The 15,066-nt window shown below is 43.8% G+C and overlaps 1 protein-coding gene across 1 annotated transcript in view; it reads right to left on the bottom strand.

The window, feature by feature from the left end:
- The window catches only part of BMPER (BMP binding endothelial regulator), a 292,909-nt gene that overhangs the window by 108,931 nt on the left and 168,912 nt on the right, over nucleotides 1-15,066 (bottom strand). The window contains exons 12-14 of the mRNA XM_060195832.1: nucleotides 13,463-13,572; nucleotides 7,256-7,396; nucleotides 4,091-4,195 (exon numbers count right to left, since the gene is read on the bottom strand). Coding sequence (XP_060051815.1) covers nucleotides 4,091-4,195; nucleotides 7,256-7,396; nucleotides 13,463-13,572 — 356 coding nt within the window. The remainder of the gene's footprint in view (nucleotides 1-4,090; nucleotides 4,196-7,255; nucleotides 7,397-13,462; nucleotides 13,573-15,066) is intronic.

The raw sequence follows: 15,066 nt of genomic DNA, 5'->3' as shown, positions 1-15,066 counted from the left end.
GGCTTGCCCTCACTTTCTCTCTTTTTTTTCTCCCTTTCTTCTACTCTATATTTCTGTCTCTATTATATTTTTATTTATTATTGAATAGAAAGAGATAAATGAGAAAGGAGGGGGTAGAGAGAGGGAAAGAGACAGAGATGCCTGCAGCCCTGATTCACCACTGGTGAAGATTTTTCCCTGCAGGTGGGGACCAGGGGCTTGAACCTGGGTCCTTGTGCACTGTAACGTGTGCGCTCAGCCAGGTGCACCACCAGCTGGCCCTGTTTCTGTCTCTGTAATAAAAGCAAGAAGAACTATTTGATATAAGAAGCAGAGGAGTTGCTGTTTATGCACCAAGTGGTAAAACTGGTGACAAAACCAAAAAAAAAAAAAAAAAAAAAACACAGAAAACCTTTTGATTGTTTAGCAAAAAAAAAAGAAGCCATGCTGACTAAACATTTCTGATTAATAGTTGAAACACTAGTATAAATCATGTCTGGTTCATTAGGTACAAGAGTCTTTGGCTTCAGTGTTCAAGGAATGATGACTTCAAGGAGGTTCTAGACCCCAGTGAAGCAGACCTGGTTCAATTCAAGATCACAAGAAACATAAGTGTAATTACAAATTTCCTCTATGCATAACCCCAAAAACCCATCTCCCACAGGCTGCTTTTCTTTCTCTTTCTCTCTCTGTCCATCCCTATCAAACAGCATATAGATAGATAATAGATGATAGAGACATTGCATCTACACATCATCAAAAATCACCATCTCCCTCCTTTGCAAAACAAGGGGGAGGGGCCGGTGATGTCACTTGTGTGGAAATCAGTCAGTGCAAGCCAGGAAGTCTGAGCTCCTGAGTCAGGGTGTCACTGGGGAGCTCTGGACACACTGTGACTTCATCAATAGAAAGGGAGTCAAGAGCAACCAGGTCAGGGAAGGGGCAGCCTGGTACAGAGTGGCGTTAGCCCTCCCGTATCAGTAGCCAACAGCTGATAGCTGTGGCGAGGTGACAATCTCTAAGCATTCTGTCCCCACTCTGTCCTTCGTAGCCTTTCTTACAAAGACACTCCTTTGTCTCTGGGGGTCTTGCAGGGAAAGCAGAAATGGAACTCAACCATAAAATCTTTTTTTTTTCTTCCAAATTCAGTCTTTTATTTCAGTTAACTCAAATTCTTCAAGCCCTGGCCCAGGGTGAAACCCTGCCCCTTCATCTCTCATCCAGCCTTCAGCCAAAAGCAGCCTTCAGCCAAAAGGTGGGTGGCAGAGAAGAAGCAGGGTCCGGGGCAGTGCAGCCTGGCTGTCCCCTCCCTGTGGCAGGAACAGTGGAGAAGCACCATGAAGGCAAACCAGTAAAGGGCAGATGCCCCCAGGCCAAGGAATGGATGAGAAAGGGATTAAAGGAAATGAGGAAGCTTTGGGGGGAGGAAGGCTGGAGAACCCCGAAGTTTTGGTCCCAGAGGAAAAGGTAAGCCAGTTTGGATAGACATGAAAAAAGGAAGGTGTGAATAAGCACAGGAAAGAAGTGGGCATGCCCAGAGGGACGGGCCAGGCCAGGCCAGTACCCCAGGTAGGAGGGGTTAGAGAGCTGGGCTTGCAGAATGTCACTGCTAAATAGATATCTATATATTATACTCATAAAATCCTTCTTTTTGGGAGTTGGATGGTAGTGCAGCAGGTTAAGCGCACATGGCGCAAAGCGCAAGGACAGGCATAAGGATCCCGGGTCGAGCCCCCAGCTCCCCACCTGCTTTACAGGCGGTGAAGCAGCTCTGCAGGTGTCTGTCTTTCTCTCCCCCTCTCTGTCTTCCCCTCTTCTCTCCATTTCTCTTTGTCCTATCTAACAATGACAACATCAATAACAACAACAATAAAAAGATAACAAGGGCAACAATAAAAATTTTAAAAAAAGAAAAAATCCTTCTTTCTCTAGAAATAGAGATGATCTATTTCTTTCTTTGCTTCATCCTTTCTTCCTTCCTTCCCTCCCCCTCCTCTCCTCCCCCTCTTTTTTTTTTCTTTCTTTCTTTCCTTCTTCCTCCCCTAGCCTCTCAAGCAATGAAACAGAGGGGAAGTAAATTTTTAACAAGATTTCCATAGTAAAATTAACTTATCTTCCAAAGTCCCTGTACCAGCCCCTCAGGAGGGAAAGTGTGAAGCTGATGATTGGCTGGAAAGATGCCTAGAAACAGGAATGTGAACCTGAGGCAGGAAGTGGGCACAGCACAGACAAGCTCCGAGGAGCCCAGGTATGAGAAAGGCTTCTGAGCGAAGGGAAAGTGGACCCTAGCCCAAACGCCAGCCACAAAGAAACACTAAAGCTAGCGAGAGGCTCGTGACCTAGAACGCCGACCTTGTGCACAGTGAAAGCTCTCAACCCTGCCCCGAAGGGCTGGACTCAGGAGAAGCTGAAAGCCCACCGCGGCTGGCCTGCTAAGGCCAGTTATTTGAGCCACCAGGCTGGCGCAGCCCCCTGTTTTTGTCTTGTAGAATAAGGAAGCCCATTATTACTAACATGTGCTGTAAGAGTTCATTAGCAGTGAGGGTTCCCCTGAGGACTGGTAGAAATAATGTGATCCCATTTCCCAATGAATATTTATAAGCAGACCATGCTCAAGCCTACTTATTATATTTCCGTCTCTCTCTCTCTCTGCCTCTCTCCCTCTTTCTCCCTCCCTTCCTCCCTCCCTCTCTCTCTCTCTCTCTCCCCTTTTTTCATGGGAGGTTTTCAGTTTTATGTCTGAAGCTTTTTAAAGGAAGACTAATTAGGGTTTTCCCTCTTTCTACCTCACCCCCCCCCCATATCCAGTTGTGCAATAGCAACAGCTGCTTTTTTGGTTTCGTGTTTTTGTGTGTGTGTGTGTGTGTGAGTGAGTGTGTGAGTGTGAGAGAGAGAGTGTGTGTGTGTGTGTGTGTGTGTGTGTGTGTGTGTGTCTTATTTGGCACTCAAGTAAAAACAGCAACTTTTGTTTATAATAATAACAGATGTGAATAGAATGAAAAGCTGTCTATACCAGAGAAAACAGAACTTGTTCTGAATATATAGGCATTTTTTTTTCATTCACTGAAAGATATGGAATAGGGTTGACATTTTCTCCATATTCATAAGATCTTGAAAGCTGTCAAGTCACCGAGGTGAATTCAATAAAGCTCCCACTTTAGAAGATACTGGCTGCTGGGGCCAGGTGGTGGTGCACCTGATTGAGCACACACATTACAGTGCACAAAGACCCAGGTTCAAGCCCCAGGCCTCCACCTGCAGGGGGGAAGCTTCACGAGTAGTGGAAAAGGGCTGCAGACATCTCTGTCTCTCTCTCCCCCCCAACTCCCTTTCTCCTCTCAGTTTCTATCTCTATCCAGCCTCTCTCTCTCTCTCTCTCTCTCTCTCTCTCTCTCTCTCTCACACACACACACACACACACACACACGTAAAAAAAAAAAAAAAAAGATTGTGGAACTAAAGGTTTCTGAAAAGAGGTATTTCCACATGCATGCTTATTTCCATCTGGGGCTACTAGGTTGATACTGGAGATATTGGAGATTGTCAATGCAAAACAAAACAACAGACAGAAAGTGTAAAGCAGGCTCCTGACAAGCAGGAGAAATGCCCTGGGGATTTCCTAAGGAGCAATCACATCACTTTGAATGACTAAGGGCAACTTGTTTTGTCTGATTTGAGAGAAAGTAAGAAATCCACTGGATGGTTCTGATGCTGATGGAAAACCCAGTGACTGAATCCAGGGAGCAGATGCAGGAGGAGTCGGAGACGTGAAAGCAAAGAACTGGGAAAATTCAGTGAGAAATAGGAGAGTGGAGCAAGACAGACTTATGGCTAGAATCTGGATACAAAATTAACTGTCAAAAGAAGGGGGAGGGGAAGGGTAGGTAAAGGGGGAAAGGAGGAGGGAGAGAAGGGGAAGTGAAGAAAGGAGGAGAAGGAGGAGGGGAAGGGGCAGGAGAAGGAGAATCTCTGCTAAGGACACCTGGCTGTTTGGAAGCATGAAACCCTCTGGGGATCCGGACTCTGTTCAGGAAAGGACATGTGAGCACGTCACACAGAGTAGTTCCCAAATTCTAAAGTAAAGAGGAAGTCAGACTGCATTTCACGGTACCTGAGGACAGCTGCTGATGGGAACACACTGCTTCTTGCGGCACTCTGTCTTGCCTTTCACACAAGCACAGATGGTGCAGTTAACGGAGGACCACATCTCTCCATCCTATAGGACAGAAACAGGTTGCTGCTGTCAGCTGGAGGCTAATGGAGTTAATTCAACAGGCGGGACTTTTGATTTTTTTCTTATCAAGGTGAGTATTTCCTGTGGAGCGAGGGATGTCAGAGCCAGACTAAATCTATCTTCTGTTTCTAGCTGCATCTGACCAATCGAAGTCAAAGATCAGATTTCAGCATGTGCGTCTGTGTATTGTATTCACTCTCCAAAATAGAAAAATGGTTTCTGTGCATCTAGCCAGATCATATGTGCATATTGTTTCTTGTCTGTTTCCTTAGCATGACCCTGGGAGACACTCAAACATGAGTTTTCATACCAGATGCAATAACCAAGGTCTAGTTTTCCCATTTGATAGGTCAAAAGGTTTAAGTCCTTCCAGGCATCAGTAGTCAATTGAGATGTCCAGAGGTGGTTAGTTTATTCCCAGATGTGTCATGATTCTAGAACACATAGGATAGGGACATGCAAAGAATAGAGGGCAATTCAAATTATTCCCAATGCCCAGGCAGATGGCTGGTCTACAAGTCATGTGAAACTGTGGAGCCCAGTCACAAAGATCACATGTGTCCTTGCATGTCTGACACTCCTGTTAGAACAAACTGGGTACCATGGGGAGCTCTTTTGTTAGCTCAGAAAGGCTGTTTCAGGAATTTAGTTGGCTCACTGGATATATACTCTGCAATTACTAATCGTATAACTTCGTTGTGGATGTCTGTCCTTGTTTGTGAAGGAAGAGATTACAGGCAACAGAGTTGGGCCTGAAAATCAATCAAGGTTGCTTTCTGGACTTGAATCCAAGCAGCAATTATTTCTTCTTCTTTTGTGGTGATTCCACTTCTTCTTACTCAATTCTTACTCAATTCTCAAGAAAGTATTTTAAGCACTACGCTTACTCAGGCGCCTTTTGTTTTGCAGGAAACACCTGAGTCTGTTGTGAGTATCACCTGGCTGTCTCAAGGACTCAGTGCATGTCTCTAGGATCCTATGTTTCAAAGATGACTTTCTTTAATTTCTATCAGGCCTCATTCTTATAAAGGAAAACTATGTAACATTTTTATAAATACTATTGTTTTATTTATTTGTTATTATCATCATTTATTTATTGGATAGAGACAGTCAGAAATCAAGAGGGAAGGGGGTGATAGAAAGGGAGAGAGACAGAGAGACACCTGCAACTGCTTCACCACCCGTGAAGCTTCCCCCAGCAGGTGGGGACCAGTGACTCCAACAAGGGTCCTTGTGCACGGTAACATGTGAGCTCAACCAGGTGCACCACCACCTGGCCCCTTAAGGAAAACTTTGTAAGGAGACCTGAAAGCACTGTGCACACAGCATTATCAGAGAACAAGTTCACACCATCAAGAGACGGAGGCTGATTTATGTAAGTCAGAAATAGAGGGGCCAAGAGATAGCTTAATAGAGCACACTTTGCCATACTCTAGGCCCTAGGTTCGAGTCTCCACCATCACCTAGGATCGCAAGACATGAGAAGAAGCTTCATCAGTTGAGCTATCTGGTGTTTCTGCTCTCTCTGACTCTAATCCTTTCTGTTTCTCTCCTGTTTTCATCCGTGATTGAAAGATAAGGAAAAATATGCAGCTAAAAAAAGGGGGGCAGGGAGTCATGCAGGTGGGAATCTGTGGTGAAAAAAGCAGACTCTGAGTGTTTCTAAGTTCTGACGTAACTTCAACACAAAGGACGCCCTTTCCTTTACTCCCCTTGGGTGTGATGCCATGTCTTCATCCTGACTTCATAAGAGTCAAGACTTCTACCTCCAGTTCTGCCAAGTAACAGCTAATCTAGCAAAGTGAGGCATGCCCGAGGAGCTCCTATTTCTGTCATGGGTCTGAGCTTCTCAGTTATAAAGGATTTCAGGAGGTAGTACCTTCAGGTAGAAAGAGACTCCCTTTGCCCGTGGGAAAAACAGACTAAATGTGAAGCACTTGGACAAAGTCAGCATACCCTGATGTTTAAGTGGCTCTTACTCAGCTTCCCACTAGAGCCAACAAAAAGCAATGTAGGGGGGGGGAGCCAAAATGGTGACTCAGAGACAACACATGACCTGAGCTCTGCAAGGAGGCTGCTTCAAAACTGGGAAGTTCAGGTTCCAGATGCTACCATGATGCCAATCGGACTTCCCTGGACAGACAACCCCATTAATGTGTCCTGGAGCTCTGCTTCCTCAGAGCCCTGCCCCACCAGGGAAAGAGAGAGACAGGCTGGGAGTATGGATTGACCTGTCAATGCCCATGTTCAGCGGGGAAAATAGAGAGGGGGAGAGACAGAGAGACCCCTGCAGCCCTGGTTCATGACTCATGAAACTTTCTCCCTGCAGGTGGGGACTGAGGGCTTGGATCTGAGTTCTTGAGTACTGTAATTTTTGCACTTAACCAGATGCACCACCACCTGGCCCCCAAATCTTCTCTAAGCACCAGGTACAGGCCATGAGAATCCTGATAAGAGGCGCTGAGTGTCTTCTGGTAAATGAGAACATCCAGGCATTTAAGGTTCATAATTGTGCTAGGGACTGAACAGGATGGGATGGGGAATCTTCAACTCAACTCAATCACTATTTCATCACTTATGGAAAAGGCAAAAGTGATCTACAGCTTAAATCATTTTACAGAGTGAAAGCAAAATAATAATGTTTTGCAGGGGTCAGGCGGTGGCTCACCTAGTTAAGCGCACACATTACAGTGTGTAATGACCTGGATTCAAGCCCCTGGTCCCCACCTGCAGGGGGAGAGCTTCACCAGTGATGAAGCAGGGCTGCAGGTGTCTCTTTCTCTCTCTGCCTCTATCCAATAATAAATAAATAAGTAAATAAATAAGTAAATAAGATTCACAAAAATTCTCCAGCAGTGCTTTCTCTGTTCTTATGTGCACTTGTCACTAAGTACGTAACAAACGTAGGCAGTGATGTACAGATAGACATAGATGCAAATACAGACATAAAATCTGGACCAACTCATTCTGTATTTTGTCTGGAGCTTTCGTGACTCAGTATAATCCGGAAGCCCCCATCAGCATCAAGAAATGGAGACATACCCGGAAAATCTTGTTGCCAAACTTGCACACTTTGATGTCCTCTGGGGGCACGCGCAGGAGACACTCCTCACGACAGCCGTCCTCCCCCTTGTCACAGTCACCAGGACTGGAACATTTCTTCTTACAAATGACTGTGGAGTCCTGGGTCCAAAGGCAAACCAGACAGTGAAAAGGAGTTTCAAGCCCTACCAAAGATCCTATTCATATCTAATTAATATGAGAGGGAAAAATTAAAAATTAAACATATATATATATATATATATATATATATATATATATATATATATATGTATTTGTTGCAATAAGCCATTGACTTTGAAATACAATTGCTCTGTTATATCTGGACTAGAAGGCAAGGAGGCTAGAGGGAGAAGGACATAAGCTCCCAAACTTCAGAGAGTACCTAATGGAATGCTCGAGCTTGCTCTCACCTCCCCAGAGAACGTACTAGAAGGAGAACCAGCTGCCTGTGGTTCTACCAACTTCCTTACTTCTGACCTTTGCACCATTTTGTAACCTTTTTTCTTTATTTTTTTATTTATAAAAATGAAACATTGGCAAAACCATAGGATAAGAGGGGTACAGCTTCACGCAATTCCCACCACCAGAACTCTGTATCCCATCCCCTCCGCTGATAGCTTTCCCATTCTTTATTCCTCTGGGAGTATGGACTCAAGGTGTGGCACCCAAGCAAAGGATTCTGGGGAAAGAAGGGAAGGGAAAAGGGTGGAGAGGGTTTGAAGGTCCCGGCGGACGGTGGTGGGAAAGGACCCAAGTTGGAAGTGTTCAGCAGACATGCTTCACGGGGAGCTGAGAAATTGCACCCGTGGGTCCACAGCTGTGCTATGAATCACTACCCCCCAACCTAATACAGTGACACAAAAAGGGAGGTTGGGGGAGATAGTCTAGTGGTTATGCAAAGAGACTCTCATGCCTGAGGCTCCAAAAGTTCAATTCCCTGTACCACCATAAGCCCGAGCTGAGCAGTGCTCTGGTTAAAATAAAATACAAAATATGCTGTCTTTGGTCTCACCTATGGTTTTAACCTGCGTTCTAAATGCTGAATGTAAACACACAGCATATTGGATCAAGCTGAAATATCGGAAGTGTACACAGTGTTTTTGAAGTTATTGAACTGGCAATCCCAAAGCTAGAACTGAGATGTAGGATTCTACCACAATTGGCTTGACATTAATTGTGCCCCTTAGCCTAAGACAGCAGCACACATCTGTGATATAAAGAGGTATGGGTTAATCAACAGAAATGTCAGTCTGGGAGCTGGGCGGTAGCACACATGGTGCAAAGCGTTAATGGACAGGCGTAAGGATCCCAGTTCGAGCCCCTGACTCCCCACCTGCAGGGGAGTCGCTTCACAGGTGGTGAAGCAGGTCTGCAGGTGTCTGTCTTTCTCTCCCCCTCTCTGTCTTCCCCTCCTCTCTCCACTTCTCTCTGTCCTATCCAACAACGATGACATCAATAACAAAAAACAACAATAACTACAACAATAAAACAAGGGCAACAAAAGGGAATAAATCAATAAAATAAATATTTTTAAAAAAAAAGAAATGTCAATCTATGGACAGATAGATACTGAAGGGAACTTCAGAGTAGCTTAGGAAAAGTAAACTTGTCTATAATCCCGGCCAAATAGATGGAATTTCGCCTGGTGCAGGTTGTCAGCTGGAGTGACAATAAGAGCCAGACATTTGTGAAACTGAATGGAAGACCTGAGCAGAGGAAAGAAGTGAAGTGAACAAAGTAGATGAGTAATATCCCCATAGGTCATTTTTTCCCCCCTCTATTGTGGGATCAGTTGCAGAAAAATTGGGCCATGCCTCTCACACAGAATGTAGGAGAACATTTTGAGAGAGAACTCTTTTCTAAGTTCTTTCCACAAACAGGATTTATAATTCAGCCTGTCAGTTATCTAGCTGCTGTGTTATTTCTATGCAAGTACTGTCTACTACAATGCAATTGAGTTAGCCACCTAAGATCAGTACGACCACAAAATCATCTCAAAATGACATTTTGCCACTTTTTCTTTGTAAGGTTGTACCATATCTGCTATATCAACAACATGGGTGAAGTCTAGGTCACCAAAATGAATCAGTTTGCTAAGATCATGGTCACCATGCTGTCTCTTAGGCTCCGAGAGCTACGGTGATAGCTGGAGAGGGTGGAGAGGGCACAGAACTGGTGGGGCTGGATTACAATTTACACATGCTATAGGTGGGTATTAGTTTTTTAAAACATTTTTTAAAGATTTTAAAAAATATTTATGTATTTATTCCCATTTGTTGCCTTTGTTGTTTTATTGTTGCAGTTATTATTGTTGTTGATGTCATCATTGTTGGATAGGACAGAGAGAAATGGAGAGAGGAGGGGAAGACAGAGAGGGGGAGAGAAAGACAGACACCTGCAGACCTGCTTCACCGCCTGTGAAGCGACTCCCCTGCCGGTGGGGATCTGGGGGCTCGAACCGGGATCCTTACGCCAGTCCTTGTGCTTTACGCCACCTGCGCTTAACCCGCTGTGCTACCACCTGACTCCCAGGGTGTTAAATTTTACACTTGAAATCTTACAATTTTGTAAAAAAATATATATATATATCTGTCAAATCACTGATAAAAACGTTGTACAGATAATAATACCTGCCTGTCTATTTGTCAGGTGGGTACATGGAACATCTGAACTTCAGCTTCCTCATGATCACAAAGGATATGATCATAAGTACTCAGGTTTTCTGTGCCACTTAAATGGAATATAAAATCACCAGACTCATCAAAATCGTTATAAATCAACTCAAAAATCATTAGGGAGAAGAAAATCCAGTCAAGTCACATGTCTTAATTTCTGATTTTGAAACCAAAAGCATCCAACTATTTCCCAAGGAGTGCTCATGTCACTGTTAGCAACTTTGGTCAACAAGCACGCACATCGTATTGGCACTGCGTTAAGCAAAAGAAATAAAGAGGTAAACCTGTATAATTCTGTCCTAAGAAATTGACAGTGGGGGCCGGGCGGTGGTGCGCCCAGTTAAGAGCACATAGTACTATGTGGATGGACCTGCACAAGTACCAGGGTTCGAGCCCCCATTCCTCACCTTTAGTGGGGATGCTTCAGGAGTGGTGAAGCATGTTTGCAGTTGTCTCTGTCTCTCTCCCTCTCTGTCCCTGCCTCTACTCTCAATTTCTCTCTGTCCTATCCAATAGAACAAAAAAGATGGCTGCTAGGAGCAGTGGATTCATAGTGCCATCACTGAGCAGTATAGCACTGGAAGCAATAAACAAGTGAATAAATAAAAGTAAAATAAAATGAAAAATTTCAGAGCGAAAAAGAAAAGAGATCTGTATAACAAAGAAATGGCAATATAGAGAATACAGGTCCAGAAAGGATGACAGAGGGCCCAGTGGTGGTTGTATTCTTATATGGAAAACTGGGAAATGTTATGCATGTATAAACTATTGTATTTACTGCTGAATGTAAACCATTAATTCCCCAATAAAGAAATAAAAAAAAAAGAAACAAAGTGGCAAATTGAACTAGTGAATGAGTAGAAGTCGAGGAGAAGAAGGGATGATTGGGGAAACTTGTCAGGAAGAGGTGACATCTGAGATAGACTGCCCCGGGTGAAGAGGAATTTGATAATTAAATTTTTTAAAGGAAATGAAGACACTGCCAGTAGAAGAAGCAAAATGTTGGAGAACACAGAGACTTGAAACCAGGATGAGCTCAGAGAACTATGGGACTTTCCTGTACCGGTCACGGCCCTGAATGGAGATGTCAGCGAGACACGATTCAGGAAGACAGAGCACAATGATGACTTTCTAAAAGGATTGTAGCCTCATCCTTCAAGTATGTAACTTCCCAAAGATGACTAGGAGAGTTACTGATAAAACAGTCTGTCAAAGGAAAGATGCCCATTATACTCCCTAGGGAGAATTGGGACATGTTGTCCGATCATGTCTGAAACAATCTATAAGACCCCCATATAATTAAGTCTCCTTGATAGAGTGCTGGGCTTTCTTGCAATCAAAAGAACTGGAAATATGATGTGTTTACCAAACGATTCAGTATTTGCAGGAAGGAGCTATAACCTCTGAAAATGCCAGAGGGAAAGAAAAGTCCTATGTAGAGAGGCTAGGGGAAACAGGAGTATTTATCTGTATGTCTGCTATTGCTAATCTAAACCACAGGACAGACTAGAAGCCTCAGGAAATGATTCGCAGAGAAGCATTTAACGTGCAGTGCCAGGAACCAGACAGCTCAGTCTAGCCCAGGCCCCTCCTGAAGTAGGGCATGCTAATTTAGCAAGATGGGCCTCTAGTCATCAGGAATTTCTGAACTCTCATCCCAGCTACTGACTCATCCAGGACACTGAGTAAATCTCTCTTTCCTTCCTAGCCCTGTAGCTATTCAAAACAAAACAACAGGGAGTCGGGCGGTGGTGCAGTGGGTTAAGCGCACATGGCGCAAAGCGCAGGGACCGGCGTAAGGATCCCGGTTCGAGCCTCCGGCTCCCCACCTGCAGGGGAGTCGCTTCACGGGCGGTGAAGCAGGTCTGCAGGTGTCTATCTTTCTCTCCCCCTCTCTCTCTGTCTTCCCCTCCTCTCTCCATTTCTCTCTGTCCTATCCAACAACAAAGCAACGTCAACAATGGCAATAATAACTGCAACGAGGCTGCAACAACTAGGGCAACAAAAAGGGGGAAAAATGAAAAATGGCCTCCAAGAGCGGTGGATTCATGGTGCAGGCACCGAGCCCAGCAATAACCCTGGAGGAAAAAAAAAAAAACAGCCCTCATGACCAAGATAAATTATTCTAAGCTCCTTGTACACAGATCTATCGAGGTTAACCTACTAATCAATCACCTTAAAGTCATCCCTGCATATCATGTTTTAAAAAATATTTATTTATCATTGGATAGAGACAGAAACTGAGGAGGGAGAAGGAGAAAGAGAGGGAGAGCGACAGACACCTGCAGCCCCGCCTCACCACCTACAAGCTTTCCCCCTGCAGTTGGGGACCAGGGGCTTGAACCCGCATCTTTACGCTTAACCGGGTGTTCCACTGCATGGCCCCAATTATTTTCTTCTTTGATTAAAAAGTAAGGGACAGCAAAACAGCTAGATAGTGTGACTGTTTTGTCATTTGCAAACCCTAGGCTTGTGCCTGGTCTCCACCGCATTGGAAAAGTTTCAGTGATTTAGTGTCTCCACCCACCCCCAGCCAAACTCCCCCGACACACACAGCTTTCTACAGGGAAAAATCAGTTTACAATGATAAAGTGTGAGCAATGATGAAAAACAGGAAAATCAATAAGTAAATTGTCATGTAAGAACTACCCATGAATATGTAATGTGCATGAACTAAAAACTCTGGAGCTGTGGGGGTTCTTTCCTTACCAGAAATTAGCTGTCTGGCCATATTCTAAGTAAAATAAGCAATGCCTCAAGTAAGAAGTGGTACAATCAACAATTCGTGGATACTTTCTTCCTGAACTCCTAGGCCTACCTGTGATGAACTGTAACGCCATGCCTTTCTCTTCTTTTGAATCTTTAAAAGTCATTTTTGGGAGTCGGGTGGTAGCGCAGCGGGTTAAGCGCACGTGGTGCAAAGCACAAGGACCGGGTACGGATCCCGGTTCGAGCCCCCCGGCTCCCCACCTGCAGGGGAGTCGCTTCACAGGTGGTGAAGCAGGTCTGCAGGTGTCTGTCTTTCTCTCCCCTTCTCTGTCTTCCCCTCCTCTCTCCATTTCTCTCTGTCCTATCCAACAATGACAACAGTAACTACAACAATAAAACAACAAGGGCAACTAAAGGGAATAAATAAATAAATAAACAATTTTTAAAAAGTCATTTTTATTGCCAAACGTCAAATAATTCATCTCGGATCACTAGAGCCAGGTAACATAGCCATTGTGTATTTGTTTAATTTCACAAAGTTCCTCAGGAAAGTCCTTCATAGGTTAGTTCTTACTTCCAGGGGAATATTCCAGGGAAAGATGAGGATAAGTTTATATTTGTTCTTATATTGTACCTCCCTTGGGCATGATATAATTCATAAAATGGCATTAATAAAGCTCTCATTGCAAATATATATATATATATATATATATATATATATATATATATTCCCAGCCATATTGTCAATACTAAAATCCAAAACACTATCATTGTGGGACCACCACCCCCTTGAGGCCCTTACCTTGCAGGTGCAAGTAGTGCAGTCGTCATAGAGAAATGAAGACCCGTTGTCATAAACATCACTGCGGAAGAGGCAACTTCCAAAAGGGAGGTCAAACACTTTCCTTTGTCCTAGAGGGAGCAGCAAGAGAAACATCAACAAGACAAAAGCCAGCCATGTCCCACCGTTCCATCAACAATTTCATCACAGAACTGCTAAGCATTCTCACAAGGCCAAATACATGTGATACATAAAGCAGAGTCTTAGATGACATGTCTACCAGAGTTAGTAACATTGAGAATCTATGTTTAAAGTAAAACCCCCACACTACAAGAAAGACACAGACAGACAGAGAGAGGGCCCACACTGAAATCTTGTTTAGTTCGACAAATACTTCTCACATATTCATTACAAGAACCAAGATGACAAGAACAGAGACCTGCCCTCAAGAAACTCAGTGTCTACAGAAAGAACAAATCACAAGAGATTATTTCAGTATCATAATAAGTTCAAGAAATCAATTAACCCTGGCAACCATGAAGACAGAGGCCAAGAATATGTCTCAGAGGATGTGAGGACTGAACTGCCTTTCAAAATCCAAGTAAAATCATCTACAAAGTAGGTGTTGGCTGAGAATATGCAAGAGAATTTGCATGTACCAAAAAGGACTAGAGTGTGAAAAAGAGGGTCTGGGTGTTGGCACGGCTAGTTGAGAGCACACACGTTACAATATGCAAGGACCTGGGTTGGAGCCCCCAGTCCCCACCTGCAGGGCGAAAGCTTTGCCAGTGGTGAAGCAGGGCTGCAGGTATCTCTTCATCTCTCTTCCTCTCTATCTCCCATTTCCCTCTCGATTTCTGACTGTCTCTATCTAGTAAATAAAGATAATAAAAGCATTTAGATTGTGAACAAGAATCAATGATATAACATCTCAGTGGAAGAAGTTGCAAGTCCTTTGACACAAAGGATGAAGTTAACTCAGAGCATTCAGAGAAAGATTCAACTGCAATCACAGAAACCCCATTTCAGTAGGAGTCACTCGGTGTTCCCTGATGTAAGGATCTGAACAGTGGCTAAAAGGATTGGATGAGCAGCCCCAATGAAGGAGTGAAATTCAACTCCACCCTTTCTTTCAGTTTTTGATGTGCTACTCTCTGGAGCATATAGAACATACTGGAAAGGCTACTTTCACAAATAATGAAGTTAAGAAATCAAAGAATCCATGTACACTCGGGACTTAGATCCATTCTCCCTTCTGTTCTTATAAAAAATAAAATAAAAGTCATTTCTCTCACCAGGCATCATGGAATGCAGAAAATATCTGTAAATACACAATAAATCTTATTCCCCAAATTGGGGGAAGGGCTGCTAGTAGGGGTTCAGAAAACCGGTATGTTCCTCTCAGAGTCAACTTCAAAATTCGAACATTAACTAAAACATCAGTTTGGTTCTCCACACCAGGAACCCAATTATTTGTCTTCAAAAGAAAACAGTAAGTTATAAAATGAACCCCACAAAAGTATTGACTGTTGATTCTTATTTTTCCAGACTCCACTCACTTGATCCATAAAACTATACCTAACACCACCTGCAGGGGAGTCACTTCACAGGCAGTGAAGCAGGTC

This window comes from Erinaceus europaeus, chromosome 8, assembly GCF_950295315.1.
Source record: "Erinaceus europaeus chromosome 8, mEriEur2.1, whole genome shotgun sequence".
Taxonomy (NCBI): domain Eukaryota; kingdom Metazoa; phylum Chordata; class Mammalia; order Eulipotyphla; family Erinaceidae; genus Erinaceus; species Erinaceus europaeus.
The sequence above is the reverse complement of the archived record's forward strand: the minus strand, read 5'-3'. Positions and strand labels throughout refer to the sequence as shown.